At 37.5% G+C, this 16,647-nt stretch overlaps 1 protein-coding gene across 4 annotated transcripts in view; it reads left to right on the top strand.

The window, feature by feature from the left end:
- PCDH9 (protocadherin 9) overlaps positions 1-16,647 on the top strand; it is a 679,091-nt gene that overhangs the window by 437,771 nt on the left and 224,673 nt on the right. For 3 of the 4 annotated variants that reach the window (XM_059821060.1, XM_059821051.1, XM_059821043.1), the window contains one exon: positions 3,321-3,522. In XM_059821060.1, the coding sequence (XP_059677043.1) occupies positions 3,321-3,522 (202 nt within the window). The remainder of the gene's footprint in view (positions 1-3,320; positions 3,523-16,647) is intronic. The other variant, XM_059821068.1, reaches the window with a different exon arrangement.

The following is a 16,647-nucleotide window of genomic DNA, read 5'->3' as shown; positions in this document are numbered from 1 at the left end:
GGCAAGTAAGAGGCCCAGGGTCTGGGTGGGGGTATCAGGTGGGCAGAAGGTCCGTGCTGGTGTTCAAGGGGACCCGGGAATGTTGGGTGCCTGTGGGATGAGTGTGAGCACTGCGTGCTTGCAGCGAGCACCCAGCTGGAGCAGCTGGTGAACTGGGGATCCGTGGGGCAGGTAAGGGGGTCCGGGATTCCGGCAGGGGTGCCAGGCGGGCAGAGGGGCTGTGCTGGTGCTCGGGGGATTCACAAATGTTCTTGTGAACCTGGAGAGCGTGGTGTGTGTGCTGCACCAGTGACCTTCTGCCTCTGACAGCCCAAGGGGAGGAGGGGATGTGGCTGTCTGTGCCTGTGTCTGGTGTGAGTCCTCAACGTGGGTGCTGCTGGAGGCAGCGCCTTGTCTGTGGCTGTCTGTGTCCTCTGTGTGTGTGTCCGTGTGTGTGTGTGTCTGGGATACACGCTTAGTCTTGGTACTGCAGCAGCTTTGCCAATGCACGGGCGAAAGTGGTAGATGTATCGCTCAGCCTGGGCAGAGGCCCGGGGTCCTCAGGCACTGGGCTGGGCTCCAGCGGCGGGGTAGGACTGTCCTGGACCAGGGCAGCTGGAGGAGGCAGCCACATATCACATCACTTAACATCTTCATAAGCTCCCAGTAGGTTGAGTGACAGTCTTCCCTTGCAATTAATATGATATGCCTAATCTTAAGCATTTACTTTGAGTCTTTCTTTGTAGAAGGCTTTTTCCCCTCATTGTTTTGATGGCACAGCTTAGTTTAAAGTTTCTTGCTGGACTGCATGCTGTCCCTTCATCATCTCTGGAACTGGATCACCGTTTACGTGACCTTTAGATTTTTTTATAATCCTTTATGATTTGTGGGGTCTTCAGTGAGAGGCTCAGAAAGCCAAACCGATATTTTTTTTCTTACTGCTTAAAGTATGGATTTAAAAATTTGTAACACTATCAGCTAAGAAGTTGCCAGTATTAGTGTTAGGCCTATGCCATTTTACTGGCTGACTTGCCTCCTGTCAGTATAGAGTCAGAGCAGATTTTGACTAGTATGAGGAGCTTTTGTTACCCAAGATCAGTATTTTTACTACATAACTCATGAAACTGGACATTTTTGTAATGATGTGTTTTTCTGTTTATTGGGGACGTTATTTAATTACAGGCATTTAATTGTTTTGCAGAACCTTAAACTGAAATTTTCATCTCCCCCCTTACTTTAAGGATTTATTTTCTCAGTCATTCATATTTTTTCAGAGCCTTCTAGTTTAAAAAAATGAAAGTAATCTCCTTTTCCTGTGCCTCTTACTGATTTTACTAGTGACATAAATTCTTACTTTGGAAAAACAGATCTCTGAATTTGGGTTACTGAAAATAAATGCAGGAAGAGAAGTTTTTAAGCTGTGTAGTTAGCTATATTTCTATTTTGTTCGTATTGAAGTCAAAGAGCCTGCTATTGATACCAAAAAAATTGTTCAGGGTGGCAATTCTAGAATAAAAAAGTTGTAAGAAAAAGTAACAAAGTGTGAAGTAAAAGTTTGTTTAGTGACAGTATATAGTTAGGTCCTCTGTTGATGTAAATGAATACAACTTAATGACTCAGAGGATGTGTTTGGTTTTGCTACAGCTGGATTCAAATCCTAAAGCTAGGAAAGGAACTTGAAAGCAAAACACTAATTACAAAATCACAGCCAAGAGCAAATAGTATTACATTTATTTCTATACTGAATTACACAGTAATCCAAAATTGACTTAATCAACTATGTCCACCCAAGGGAGATGAATAAAAATAAACCTGGTAGAGGATATTGATCATCATGTAAAATGGTAGTAATTACCATTAACAAATAGTTTTTAATAAGCAAACATACAGTTAGTACTATTAACTTGAGGTTTTCCGCATTAAAAAAAAAGTGTGAAAAAAAGAGAGTCAGGGCGAAAAAAAGAGAGTCAGGGCAAAAAAAGGAGAGTCAGGGCCTGATGCTTTTTCCATTAACTTCATGAAAACTTACTTGGACTTGGGATGGATAGGGGACACCTGATTTTAACTAAAAAATTGGTAACTAGTGGAAGATACCTGTTATAGTATCTTCCTGATACTCCTTTCTCAACTGACTCTGTAGAAATATTGAATGATTAACTTAGACATAACCCATAACTTTCAGATGGCTAATATTGATAAGAAAGTAACCACTAAACGAAACAGTTATTAAGCTTAAGGCAAACTTTGTGAATCTCTTCTTTATTCTAAACCAATCCTGCTAACCAGATCACTCAGGCTCCCTGCTGCTGAAACTCATTTTTGTGGGAAGATGTGCTTAACTTAATTTAACCACTCTCCTGAGATGCTTTTGAACTAGTTGTTTCCGATGCTTCAAAGATGCAGTATTTTGAACCATGAAGACCTGTAATATTCCTTTCATGAATCCCACAGTCGCGGTTGCTAAACAATTCGCAGCAGTGCTATCGGCTCTGGAGCTCATGGGGAATCACTCTATCATCCTGTGACCACAATTCACAAAGTCAGGTTATTTCTCCAGATGAGAGAGGTTCAAAATCAATAATGGTTAACTAAACCAAGTGTACACTGCAGATTTTATTTTCTTCTTTTGAGATGACTGTGTGGTTTTTTTAAGGAGTTCAGAAAAATTTGTAATTCTGGCTCTCAGTCACTGTGTTGTTTTGAATAAAGTACATGCTGTTTATTTTTACTTCTCTTACCAGAGTGAAAATTGCTTATTCTACCATTAGATTCTGTGATTCTTTTCTGACAACTGTGATTTCACAGATAAATTATCAATCCTAAATATCCATATTAATTAGATAATTGATAGCAGTTAAATATCCTTATAGACACATACATATTTCTATTCCTGGAAGGTGACAACCATTTTTATTGGTTTGTTTAACCTGGTGGACTTTTTTCCCCAGTATAAACAGTGATAATACAGGCTTTAACCTCTGTTTTTCATAACATAGTTTGCAACGGTTTCTGCTTCTCAGAGAGAGTTTTTATAGATTGTGCTTTTCAAATTATGAGAAATATACCTAACTGTCTACTGATCACTTTCTTATGAGAAGCTTACTTGACAGATGAGGATGTGCAGACCTTTGAAATTTGGCTCTCCTGCCTGCCATCTTCCCTGTGTTGCTCTAAAAGCAAGTCAAAAGAAAAAAAAACAACAAGCAAACATGATAATAACAATTGCCTCATAAGCATTTCCAGGAAACTATTTGTATGTCAAAAGTTAAAAAAAAAAAAAAATAGTCAGGAGAACGGAATAGAAGAGCACTAATCAGCATGTCCTGTGCTCTTCTTTGTAGTCCCAGCGCCGTGTTACATTTCACCTCCCCGATGGCTCCCAGGAAAGCTGCAGTGACAGTGGTCTGGGAGACCACGAGCCGGTGGGTGGTGGAACCCTGATCTCACACCCTCTCCCTCTGGTTCAGCCGCAGGACGAATTCTACGACCAGGCTTCACCGGACAAGAGGACTGAAGCTGATGGCAACTCTGACCCCAACTCGGGTGAGTCACAATCAGTGCTCTGCTTATCTGAGTTGCTTTGGTAACTTGGTTACTTTCTTTTTCATCCCTTTGTGCTTTGCAATGGTAGAGATGTTTTTAAGCATGTGCATGAATATGTGGCCATGTTGGCTCATAATGCTTGGTAGGAAATACTGTAGTCTGCCTAAAGCGCCTCATGTTGTAATTTGACTGTAGAAACAAAAATATATCCAGTTAGAAAAAAAAACAGCTCCAAACAAATTGTAGAGTAAGTGAAAACAGCTGGGAAGAAGGAAGTCCTACAAGGTAGCAAGCTTTTCTTGATGTTTGCGGTACTGTTGCTATTTATCATTGGACTTTGTTTTAGGAAAGTAATTCTAAATACAAATATAAAGAGCAAGGACATGGAGGTTGCACTATCTGTTAGACTAACATAGAAAACAGTAAATCAGTGCAGCACTGAAAAATTTAAAGAATCCAAATTTCTATAACACACCTACAATTCCCCCTTCTAACAGGAAGTAACACAGGGTTTCCTTGTTAGGTTGGAATGGCATAATGTCGGATATGCGCTTTCATACCAATATTGAGTATGTGCAGTTTGGGAATTCCTGCCTTTCTTCTTCTTTCCTTCTCTATAATACTTTTACATTATTGCAGGTTTTTTGTGACAGTCAGTACTAAAAAATTAAGCAGGTCTTAACGAATACTGTGACCAGTATTTTGGCATTGGAATGTGGAGACTTTGACATACTGAAAACTGGGAGGGGGCAGTAACATTGCCCTTAAGCTCTTGTTTTCTGTCTAGAATGTGGAGACAAAGGTTAAAAGTCTTATCTGTGCTCTTGGAAGGTAATTGAACTTGAGTTCTCTTGTATCCCAGGAGTATAGAAATAAGAATTAGTTTCTCCCTTTGGCATTTCTCCCTTTTGTATAGATGATTAAATTGTCACTGGGCCTGTACAAACCAGGAGAGAAGGTGGCCTTGGGATCTGATGAACAATATTAAGGTCCGTGTTCTCATTTGGGCAGAGCTGGATCTGAATTATGACATTTAAATCATGGCAGATGAGAATGAGAACTGTGGAATATTGACCTTAGAAACATTTTTCTCATACTTTTTATGGGAAGACCGAGAGGGTGTATTGGGTGAAACGCTCCAAAGAAACAATTTGAAATGCTTTACTGTCTCAGAGTTGTATTCCAGTTTCCTATTCCCTTTTCTCCTTCTCCTTTCCTTTTTTTTCTGGGTATGACACCATTTTACTTTTTTTACAAAACCAGAAATGTTGTTGGAACTATGATCTTAAACCCTAAATCTGTAGAAACACAAAGAACTATAAAAGAATAGCAACTATGAATGGATTGACTCTGGAGCAAGAAGGTATGTCTGCTTAAGCAAGAAAGGAGCTTAAGTGGAATTATCCTGTTAATTCTCTGACCACGTGTGAGATGTGTGAAAGATTTAACAAGATCAGAGAGGAGTTTTAAGGCAGCATTGCATGTTGGCACCGTCACATTGGCTTCACTGACTCTGAATTGCACATCTCTTCAAAAAGTGAGATAAAAATCCTCCAGGAGAGTTAGGAAAAATGGGCTTAGTAAACTTTATACCAAGTTATTAAAGTGTTTTTAGAAATTTTGTGTCAAGCACATTGTGCAAACATAGTGTATTAATCATGATGGTCTAGTCATCCGTAATACAGAGACTACCATAAGATTAGTCAGGGTGAATAAGTGTTCTTAAAAGCTATATGAAATGTTTTAATGTCTGTGGTTACACCTGGTTAGCCTTGGGGTTGTTAAATTCATGGCAAATGTATGAAAATCTAATCATCAAGCTGTACTGATGATTAGTGAAGTACTGAAGTATAGGTTTTTCACCTTTTATCAGACTGAATTAGGGCAGACATTGAAATAGTGCATTCCATATCTCATCAAATCTCCCAAACTAAGAAGGGAATGTTATGGTCATTACTGTGACAGAAATCATCCTGAGAAAACCCAAGGCAGGAAGGGAGTCATGCTGCCCATTAGAATGATTTAACTTTTATATCTTATTCAGTATCAAGTTATTGCCTAGGCATTGTGTCAAAAGTTATTTTGCTACTGGAGGCACAAGTTTTTGGATGAGATGTGAAATGGAGTTTAAAACAGTTTATGGTTATTGAAGATCCCGTGGCAATTTTCAGAAGAGAAAAATGCTATCTATCTAGTGAATGGGCAAAATTACTTTGTGGGTATTTTCATATGTTCATGGTAAAAATAACTGATGTAGTATCATTTCAATATTGTATTATGTGACAATTCTAAACTGAATTTCTAGTTATATTGCAGTGAAATGTTAAATAGTTGTTGTATTTAACAGTAGAGGTAGTTTCATTCCAGTTTCTGTCTAAGGGATTGCTGTTTATGAAAATAGTTGGGGCATGCTGAGGTAAAAGATACAGCTATAACGTAAGGAAAAAGTCTTATTGGAGAGTACTGGTATTACCATGTACATGTACTGCTGCTAGTTTTGGATGATAAATGTTGCAGAACAATATTTTATTTTGATTTTAAATATTTCGACTGGAGAGAGAAATGTGGGAATATTTTCTAATGATCTCCAAGAATAAAATCTGCACAAAAAATGCAGATTTGTCCCACTGTATTTTTATGAAAGTTCATTCTAAGTAAAGGTTTGCTTCAGCGCATGGGAATATGATGTTAATCTTGATAGTAAAGTCCTTGCCTCATGTTGAGAGCAATTTTGGTTAATGGCTTTAATGCTCAGTGAATTGTGCGGTTTATTATTGTACAGTGTGAAGTTATACGAATAAAAATGCAGCCATTGTTTCTCAGTATTAGTATGTTGCTATTTTAATTATATTTGAAGACTGACCAAGGCCCAGGTCTTCAAAACCTTAAACAGGTAAAGAAAGAGCTAAAAGTCTTGATAACTTATTACACAAAGGTATGAGAAACCTTATTGCCATATTTTCTTGCAATCATTAGCTTCTGCAGAAACACAAGAGCTACAATTACATGATTTAATGAAAGAAACAAACACAGTGAGAGTACATTCACCTAACTAATCTTAAAACAGCAATCTCTCTCACTGGGGGAAACTGAAATGAAGAGAGATGCCAAACACTAGCATTGTCAGCCACACACTGTCACTGTGGTTATGAAGGAAAGGCAACAAGATATAAATATGAAGTAAAAAAATAAAATTTATAAGAACTTTAATAGTAATGTGTACAGTCCAAATTTGTTTTGCATCACTCAAACCTGTTTTCTCTGTATTAGAATCTTTTATTTTAACCCCCGAGGGTTTCATTCAGTGCGCTAAGTTATCTTCCATTTCATCATTGTCAATTGACAAATGTTAATTGATTGTCAGAGGACTATGATGTTAATCTGTCAGTTGCAGCTTCCTTATATTTCACCTTTCTCTCATTTGCACCCTGATACGATTTATAAGAATTCTTCCATCAGTGAGCAACAATTCACAATTTTTAAAAACAACATATCATTACAGAGTGACACCAGCATTATGTTAAGCATTATTAAATGATAATAACAACAAGTAATTCAAATTTACTACGGAAGTATCATTATTCAGGAGTCATGGTTATGATGGTTTAATTTTGCATACAATATTGATTTGTAAGGCAAGCCTTGTGTATATTACAATATTTTATTGCATTTAAATGCAGTGATTAACAACCTCAGCCTTACCTTGCTGACCATGACTTTGCCAGAAGCATGGGCCAAGAGAAAGGGAAAGCAACATGATATAACCTGGCTCCATAACCTTGTCACCATGATGACAAACAAAAGAGAAAGATTGTAAATATTATAGTGTTGAGAGTCTGTAAAAAAAACCCAACAGAACAAAACAAGGGGATATTCTATACTTTCCTGGAAACTAATGTTTCTGAATAATCTGAACTGTGCTTTGGTGTGTGGAATGCTGACCTCACATGTTCTCCAAATGAACACTATCTTTTGCATTTGGAAGGTGTGTATATTACACTTCCTATAAAAACTAAAGGAAGCTATTCCAAAGAACAACCAGCTGATTAAAATTCTTTACCTTTTAGTGTATCAGATAAGAATTTAGAAAACATAAAGTTTCTTTAGGATCTAAAAAAAAAAAGGTCATTGTAAAATAATGTTTACTGGTATGACTTTATAGCCTCTCTTACTATCAAAAATCCTGCTTTTTAATTGTTTTAAATTTGTGTATCAGGAAGTGCACGTTTAACACAAACATCTTCTTTATCATCAGTTACATTAAAAGTCTCAGCTGTCTGATGTATTTTAATGTGAATTATTTCTTCAGTAATCAGTCAAAAGAAAACTATGTTTTTGTTTGCCAGCAGTCAGGTGCAGAATGTTATTTTTCATTACTATAATTGTGGTTTTCATCGGCACAAAAAACCCCCAACCCTTATTAGTGAAGAATTCTTCTTTCACTGTGGTTTAGTAAAGGTTGTCAGGGACTTAAATTTAGATTGGAATTGTTAATGTATCTAAAGGTTTCATTTTGCAGAGCTGTGCGATAGAACTGCATGAAGGAAAAATGTGCCTCCTAGTGTAAAGAAGGGGAAAAATGCACTTCCATGAAAATGTTTGATAAATCATATTTTGATAGCTGCAAGCTGTGGATGTGATTCATTTTTCTTCAAAGAGATAAAGAGGAGTAGCATATATTTAGTAGAGTGTTAGAACTGCTCTGGGGAGAAAGCCTACTATACACTGTGGATGAATCTATGCAATAATTCCAATGGCTTAAAACCAGACAGAAATATAATATTTATGTCTTCTGATATATGTTTCTGAAGCTAAGTAAATGCTTGCCTAATTTCTACACCTCATGAATAAGTATTATCAATATATGTTACATAACACAAAGTAATAACTTTATAAAAACAGGGAGCTGTAGAAAAAATTGTAACAAAAACTCTGCTTTGAAGGTCATCCTTTTTACTAAGTAAAAAGGATGACCTTCAAATTAAGTAGAATATTCTACTGTCCCACATTATTAATTACAAATTCAAAAGCAATTCCATATTCTTGGAAGTACTGTTATAATGCTGTCTACCAATAATACTCTTTGTGGATAGCTTTTTTATTTCCAGTACATTAAAAATTGTATGGATAAATGTGTCTGACAAATACCTGAGTTCCCACATTTTAATAAACCTAATACTACCGTGGTTTAGTCAAGTGATGTCAGGGGTATTAAATCATACTAAAATTCCAGTAATAAGTAGGAATATCTCTGTGGCAGTGGTTTAATTATGATTAAAGTTCAGAGTAATAGCAAGACTGTCTTGTATTACACTTGGTCATATGATAGGGTCCCATGTGGAGAAGCTAAGCCTTTCATGCAAGGAGCTTTGGTTTTATAGTGTCACTATCATTACACCCAGTGGGTGATGATGGCTTAACCTTGCGGGCATACCCTCTGCTTAATCCTGCCTTTCATTTGCTGCCTCAAAAGTTTCTTGTCATACTTGGCGATATTGGAGTCTGTAGCTGAACATCCTAAGGTGTAGGAAGAAATGTTACTCTGTTAATGCTTTAGCTCTAGATAAATCACTGTCCATAGTTATTCTTGTGTTTTCATAATATGAGACTCTATGTGAACTAAAATAAGAACATTTGCCTTTAGTAATTTCCTCCATTTCATTAAACACAAGTTCATACCTCACACAGAATCTAACACTGTCACATTTAGCTACAGGCAAGTAGGAGTAAGAAAAACTGGAGTCAAGTTGGAGAATTAGCCTACTGAAGAGCTATAAAATAGTCTGAAGTCTGAATTCAATCTTAGCCCATGTACTTATTTCTTTAAAAAGATAAGTAAAATCTGAGAGGCATAAGAGGTATTGCTATCTCTTTAAATCTCTTTGCTGCCTCATTACAGTGACGATGTTAATATTGTCTTGGTTTAGAAAAGCCACTCTTTTCCCCCATACACCAAAGCTAATTGGAGTGTAAATCAGGATGACATAGCCGTTCAATGAGCAGCAAGAGGGGAACTTGTCCCATCGCTTCTCTAAGATCAACATCTAGTGCGTCTGAACTTCCTAACTGCTGCTGCCATCCAAGATGAGAAATTGCAGGTCCTGAGCAGTGAGCTGAAAAGGCTAGATGGGGCATGGGGACTATTCAGACTTGTAAGAAAAATTTATAAGGGTCAGAGGATTAAAGGAACGGGAAGGTTGCACATTAGGTAAAAGCTGGTGCCTGTGACTGCCATCACTGCTGATACCTATGATAGTTTAAAACCACAGATGCGTTTACCAATGGTGCAGGCTAAAACATAAGACTGATTTAAGGAATTGCTAAGTGTTATTTTCTCCTAGCGGTAAGAATTATCTTCTCAGAAGGCTTTTCTTCTTACCACAGTAAGCCCAAATCTACTGCAGAGATCCATAGGATTTTTAAGTTTTAAAGCATTATCATTACCTAGTCAAACCTCTGTCATAGCACAGTGCATAGAATTTCACACAAGATTTCTTAAATCAAGCCTGTATTTCAAGATAGTCCAGTGATTTATTTCCCTTGATGTTTGTATTGGGTTTACATGGCAAGGTTGGAGGAGTGAGGGGAGGTGCAGGGGGTGCTTCTATGAGAAGAGACCAGCGTCTGCCCCCATGTTAGACAGCACCAGTTCCCGCTGGCTCCAAAACAGACCCGCTGCTGCCCAAAGCTGCACAACAGCTGGGAGAGAAGAGTAAGAAAAATGTGAGAGAAACAACTCTGCAGACAGCAAGGTCAATGAAGAAGGAAGGGGAGGAGGTGATCCAGGCGCTGAAGCAGAGATTGCCCTGCAGCCCATGGTGAAGACCATGGCGTCCCCTGCAACCCATGGAGGACCCCACACTGCAGCAGGCAGATATGCCCTGAAGGAAGCTGCAGCCCATTAAAAGCCCATACAGGAGCAGGTTTTCTGGCAGGAACTGCAGCGTGTGGGAGACCCATGTTGGAGCAGTCTGTTCCTGAAGGACTCTACCCTGCAGAAACAACCCATGCTAGAGCAGCTTGTGGAGGACTCTGTCCCTTGGAAGGGACCCTCTGTTGGAGCAGGGAAACAGTGTGATGAGGAAGGAGTGGCAGAGACAAAGTGTTATCAACTGACTGCAGCTCCTATTCCCCATCCCTTGCACTGCTCAGCGGGGAGGTGGGGGGAGGAGGAGGCATAAGAGTAGGGAATGAAGAAGTGAAGGTGAGCCTGGGAGAAGGAAGGGGTGGAGGGAAGGTGTTTTTAGTTTTGTTTTTCTTGCTTCTCATAATCCTACTCTCTTTATAATTGGAAATAAATGAAATTAATCTTCCCCAGTTTGAGTCAATTCTGCCAGTGACAGTACCTGGTGAGTGATCTGCCTGTCTTTATCTTAGCCCATGAGCTTTTTCATCTTATTTTCTTTCTCTGTCTTGCTGAGGAGGGGGAGAGATAGACCAGTTTGGTGGGCACCTGGCAGCCAGCCAAGGTTAACCCACTAGAGTGTTAAAGTGGATACTGTATTCCCATTCTCAAAGCATTTATCTTCAGCGTCTAGCTCTTGTCTGTGAGACGGTAGCGCCCTTTGTTACTGGTGTTTGACTTTGACTTCCAGAAGTGTACATATATTTGAGGCCCAAGGGGCTGTTTTGACTAGTATAGCCTCCTACATAAGGCAGGTCAGAAATCTTAGCCAATAACTTCTAAAAAAGTTCATATCTTCTGCTTGTATCTCCAGTATATGTTTCAGAATGATTTCTTGATTTAATGATCTTCAGTGACAGAGGAAACAGTATTCCGATGCTTACTAACTTTGATTGAATCAACTTTTCACCTTTTATTTGATAAACTGGATGTTTGGTGTCCATAGTTTAGACATGGTGCTCAAGTCGTCTTGGATCTGTAATAAATTGGTTAGTTCTTTGTAGTACTTTGAAAGTTGCAATATTTTGTTCTTGAGCACTTCTTTTTTTTCTTTCCTTTTTGAATATTGGTCCCATATCTGGCCACAACACAAAAGAACAGTGAATCATTCAGTCCTTTCTAATACTTTTACAGATAAGTATCATAGTCAACAGTTTCAAGTTAAATAGTCACAATAAGAAAAATAAAACATAACTCTTCTAAAACACAGACTTTTTTAAAATCAATTTCTCTCCTTATCATCCATTGTTTTGACCTGACTCGGTACTTTTCCATGCCTCATGATCATGCTATTTAACAGTACTTTTTAGCAGTAGAACAGCAACAGATTTTTCTCTTCTTTAGAGAATTTCCATGGGAAGTAAAAGTAAAAAGCACAAATGAATACATATATCTTTAATCATTGTTAAATATATTAGAAAGTCTTTATTAGCATTCTAGGTGCTCTAATGCACCTTTTAATGGTGAGATAGTGTGATTATGACAGGAATATTTGTTTGAGATTTTTGAGGCTGCTTTTTCTGAAGTTCAGTGGAAGTTATTATTGCAAGCTGTGATTCTTTGTTACATTACTACTAAGATTCATCTTCTGATGTTTTACCTTCTGTTCCTAATGGAGTCTTAGCCGTACAACTCCTATTCACAATGGCAAACACTTACTTGTTTAAAAGAAAGATTATAGTTGTGAGAATAAAGGTGTCAAGTTTAGCATGGAGTTGGTAATTTCAACGTTCAAGTGGTTGCAGATTGTAAGTGGAATTAGAATTGCTGATGGCTCCAATGAGAGGAATAACTCCATGCAGGAAGAATAACCCCATTGCACCAGCACAGACTTGGGCCTGACCAACTAGAAACCAGCTTTGCAGTAAAAGAACGGGGGGTCCTGGTGGACAACAAACTGGCCATGAGCCAGAAATGCACTTTTGAAGAAAAGGAAACCACGTCCTGGACTGCATTAGGAAGGGTGTTGCCAGCAGGATGATGGAGATGATCCTCCCTTTGCTCAGCACTGGTGAAACACATTTGAAGTGCCAAGTCCAGTTCTGGGCTCCCCAGTACAGAAGGGAAATGGAAATATGGAACAAGTGCAGCAAAGGGCCACAAAGGTGATTAAGGTATTAAAGCATCTGTCATATGAAGAGATGCTGAGAGAACTGGGACTGTTCATCCCAGAGAAGAGAAGGCTTAGGGAGGACCTTATTAATATATGCAACTACCTCATGGGGTGGGGAGAAGGGTAGTAGAGATACAACCAGACTCTTCTCAGTGGTATACCAGATGAAAGAAGGGGCAATGGGCACAAACTGAAATACAAAAAAATTCTGTTTAAACATAAGGAAAGAAACCACCCACACTTTCTTACTGTCAGGGTGATACAGCTCTGCACCAGGTTTCCCAGAGAGATCGTGGAGTCTCCATGCTTGGATATTTTGAAAAACAAACTGGATATGGCTCTAATTGACCCTGATTTGAGCACGGAGGTTGGACTAAACAATCTCCAGAGGTTCCTTCCAGCCTCAGCCACTCCATGATTCTGCAATCCTACCAATTAATTAAATTTGCCTTGTATAGACTGTGCAATACAGATGTGAAGAAAGAAGGAAAGAAACTTCTGTATTCTCAAAGCTAAATTAATTATAAACTTGTAAATTTATGGGAGGATATTTTGTGTAGTACTATCCAAAGTATGTAAACCAAAATAAGCTTAAATATGTACAAACCAGGGTACTAATCCAGTTGCCTAAACATAACTATGTAATGTCATTTGTGATGTCAATGGGTATGCAACACATCCACATCTGGCATATATGCCACAGGAGCTATTCTCTATGGGAAACCAGGCAGGGTAGTGAAAAGATACCTCAAATTACACCAAAAGCAACTATAAGGCATCTATATTGAGACTCAAAATCTACACTAGTCTGCCTAAACACTCTTTACATAGAAAGATATAGACCATGGTAGGCTTCATAAGAACATAATAAAGGAATAAGACCAATGGTCTTTCTAGCTCTGTACTTTGTGTGTGCAGTGGAAGAAGCTATATATGGAAAGCACTTAGCTCCTAAGGTATGTATCTGAAATTAGTCAAGTAAATTTCATAGAGAAGTGCCTATATCCCACCAGAGGTTATAAATGAAGGCTGTAATAAGTAGACGAGAGGTACACAAGAGGTGTTAGTTCCAGGCATCAATGATGGAACTCAGCTCCATGTCATAGACTCCTGAATTTTGATGCTTACATGTAGAGGTCTAAAACTTTATGCTGAGTATATAAGCTCCCTTTTAATTTTGTTGAGCACTATAGCTTTCATTTCATCCTAAAGCAGGTACCTAAAATAGGTTGAATAAATTTCACTTCCGAGTCCATTTACCAGATTTCTATTGAGTGTAATAAGAGCTCAAACATCAAGTTCACATATAGACATTTGGGATGGAATTTAGCTCCAGAATGTAGATATATAGGGCTCAAATCATTTGTTATACATAGGCATCTGGTGCTACTTGAAATACCCTGAGGTATCCTACCTCTTGTTAACTGCAGTCCCTTCTTTCATGTTTAACATCCACATGCAAATATCTTAGGTACCCCGGGATTTTTCTAGACTGGCATTGCATGCTAATGGTTAGGCAGGAGAAGTGAGGTTTAGGTGGAGCTTCATTCAAAAAGAAGTTAGCAGATTTAGGTGACTACTGGTATGAGTGCAGGTGTTATATATGTAACCTCTCTGTGTATCTATAACTCATTCAGATGTGAGTTAGACAGTCTGAGCTCCCATTGTAGTCAGCGGAGACCTAGTCAATATCGTAACTGAGTCTAGAGACCCATTCAGTTACCAAATGTGTGTGTCTACTTTAATGTGAGAGGCATAGCTTTCCAGACTATATTGATTAGATTACCTTTGTGTATAGGGGAAGCTTAAACACCTAAATTTAGTTGATCCCGACAAATCCAACCTTTCATGTGAGATGAATCCCAGCTGTTCTTGTTACTAAGGGAATACTATCTTTTGGGACTTTTAACAGTCTTTCTTACCTGCACATAACATTTTTCAAAGGAAACCAGCATTTTCTAATTTTCTGCCTCATTTTTACAGTACTAATTGAATACAAATACCAATTTGCATACCTTCCTCTTCCTCTTCCTATTTTTTGGTATAACTGAAGTTAAAACATCCAATCTTTTAAAGCACAGTTCTAAAGAAAGATTTCTGATAATGTTCTTGTTCTTTAACCAGTTTTGCTTCCTCCAAACAGCCACCAAATATAGGCCAGTAAAAATAGCATGTCTTGAAATGACAATTTTGCATTTTGACTGTCTCTTTAAGAATGTCTATATGGGACATTCATGGAATCCAGTCACAGGATAGTGAGTTCCTTCTTTAAAGCAAATAGCTTGATAAGCCTTTGCTTTCCAAAAAGGAAATCTAGTCCTTCGGTTGAAAAAATGTGTCATCTTAAGAAATACCCTTATACATCAGTGTCTTCAGATTTGTCCCAGTCTTGTCCAAAGACTAGGTGTTCATTTTGTTTATTGTGCTTATTTTATGGCTTTGTCGTTTTGTTTTTCTTAGATTTTATGTTTTGCTTCCTTGTTGTAAATCTGAGGAGAAATCCATGCATTCAGGGAGGTTCCCTGAATAAGAACTGAAAGTTATCTGTTATATAGGTAATGAATATTCTCTTTTCTTTCAAATATTTACCTTCCAAAGGAATGCTTTATGTTTCTGTGCATAAGCTTGATCTGTTTGTCTTAAACAAGAGTAGTAGGGGGACGAAAGGTGAATTAAGTAGATTGAAAACAAATAAGGAATGATATTGATGATATAAAACATATATAAGAAAACCTTCTATAAATAGGAATAACAGTTTAATCTTTTCTTAGTCTAAAGCTTAATCCCCTTTCATACTGATCCGGGTAAATACATGTTAAAAGAAGATAAGTAGGGAGAATGAAAATAATAATAGAATGCTTGCTATGTTCATGGTGCACAGCATGTTAAAAATAAAAAATTTTTAAAAATGTTATTTTTTGTTTACTAACATCTGGTCATCTTTGGGAGAAAGTAGAAAAAGATATTTTCTTGCATATACTTATATATTATTTTTATACTTTAATCAGTGAGGTTACAGCTACATTAGCAAGTAATATACAACACAGTAGGAACAGATCTGAGTGTGATGCAGCTGGTGCTGAGGAGAAAATGTTTACTGCATACACTTCTGTGGCATTCACTCTGGAGTTATGTGGTCCTGTGGACTGAATGCCCATTAGTCACTGGAGATTAAGTCTGGTTTCATTTCATCTAAAAGGAAGCCCATCTTTGTGCTCCAAAAGGGCTCCACAACACAAACCCAAGTGTGTCAAGTGGAGATGACTAGGAGATCATGTCAGAAGTACAGTCCTGAAAGTTAATGTAGATATACTGTTTAATAACATATATTTCTTTTTCCATGGGCCAACTCCCCTATCATTTTAAAGAAATTTACATTACTGAACTACCATCTAAATACTACATGCTTAAATATTACCAGCATATTTATGGCAGTTTTAAAGTTCTTCATCCTGAAAAAACTCACAAAAATCTCATTTTCAAGACAAAACTTGAAATTAAATTCTATGTGCCTACCATTTAGGAGAAGGATTCTATTTGCTGTCTTGGCAATATGCCCAATTACTCTTTTAGATTAGATCTGTGTTGTTTTCAAGATCTAAAGAAAGCGTTTAAGTTCATTGAGAAAGATTGAATAACTTCTTTTTTTTACTTTATCCTACTAAACAGTACTGAAATATTTCATTGCACACCTGCATTTATGGAAAAATGTCATGGAGATAGCTATTGAAGACGTAATTTTGCATGAAGTAAAAGTGTCAGTTATAAATGATTCATCCATCTAAAATAACTGGAAAAAAATGAAAACCTCCACGACTTTAATCACTGCATATTTTTTAATCCAAAAAACTCATGATATGCATGTTTATCACTTTACATGTCCTTCATTTTTGCTTATGTAAAATGTATATATGACTGACATTACAGTGTGATGGAATAATTGACCAGTTTTGATGTTTAGCTTTTGCTGAATATTAATAAATATTTTTCTGTTAAAGAGCAGTGGTCAATTACTGAATTTAAGGGAAAGCAATTTATTAGTCAAAACACGTATGCTGTTGTAATTTAAAATGTGCCTAAAATATGCAAGCACATATTTCAAGATTGC

The sequence above is a fragment of the Gavia stellata genome, chromosome 1, assembly GCF_030936135.1.
Source record: "Gavia stellata isolate bGavSte3 chromosome 1, bGavSte3.hap2, whole genome shotgun sequence".
Lineage (NCBI taxonomy): Eukaryota > Metazoa > Chordata > Aves > Gaviiformes > Gaviidae > Gavia > Gavia stellata.
Note: the sequence above shows the minus strand (reverse complement) of the source record. Positions and strands in the feature narration are given on the sequence as shown.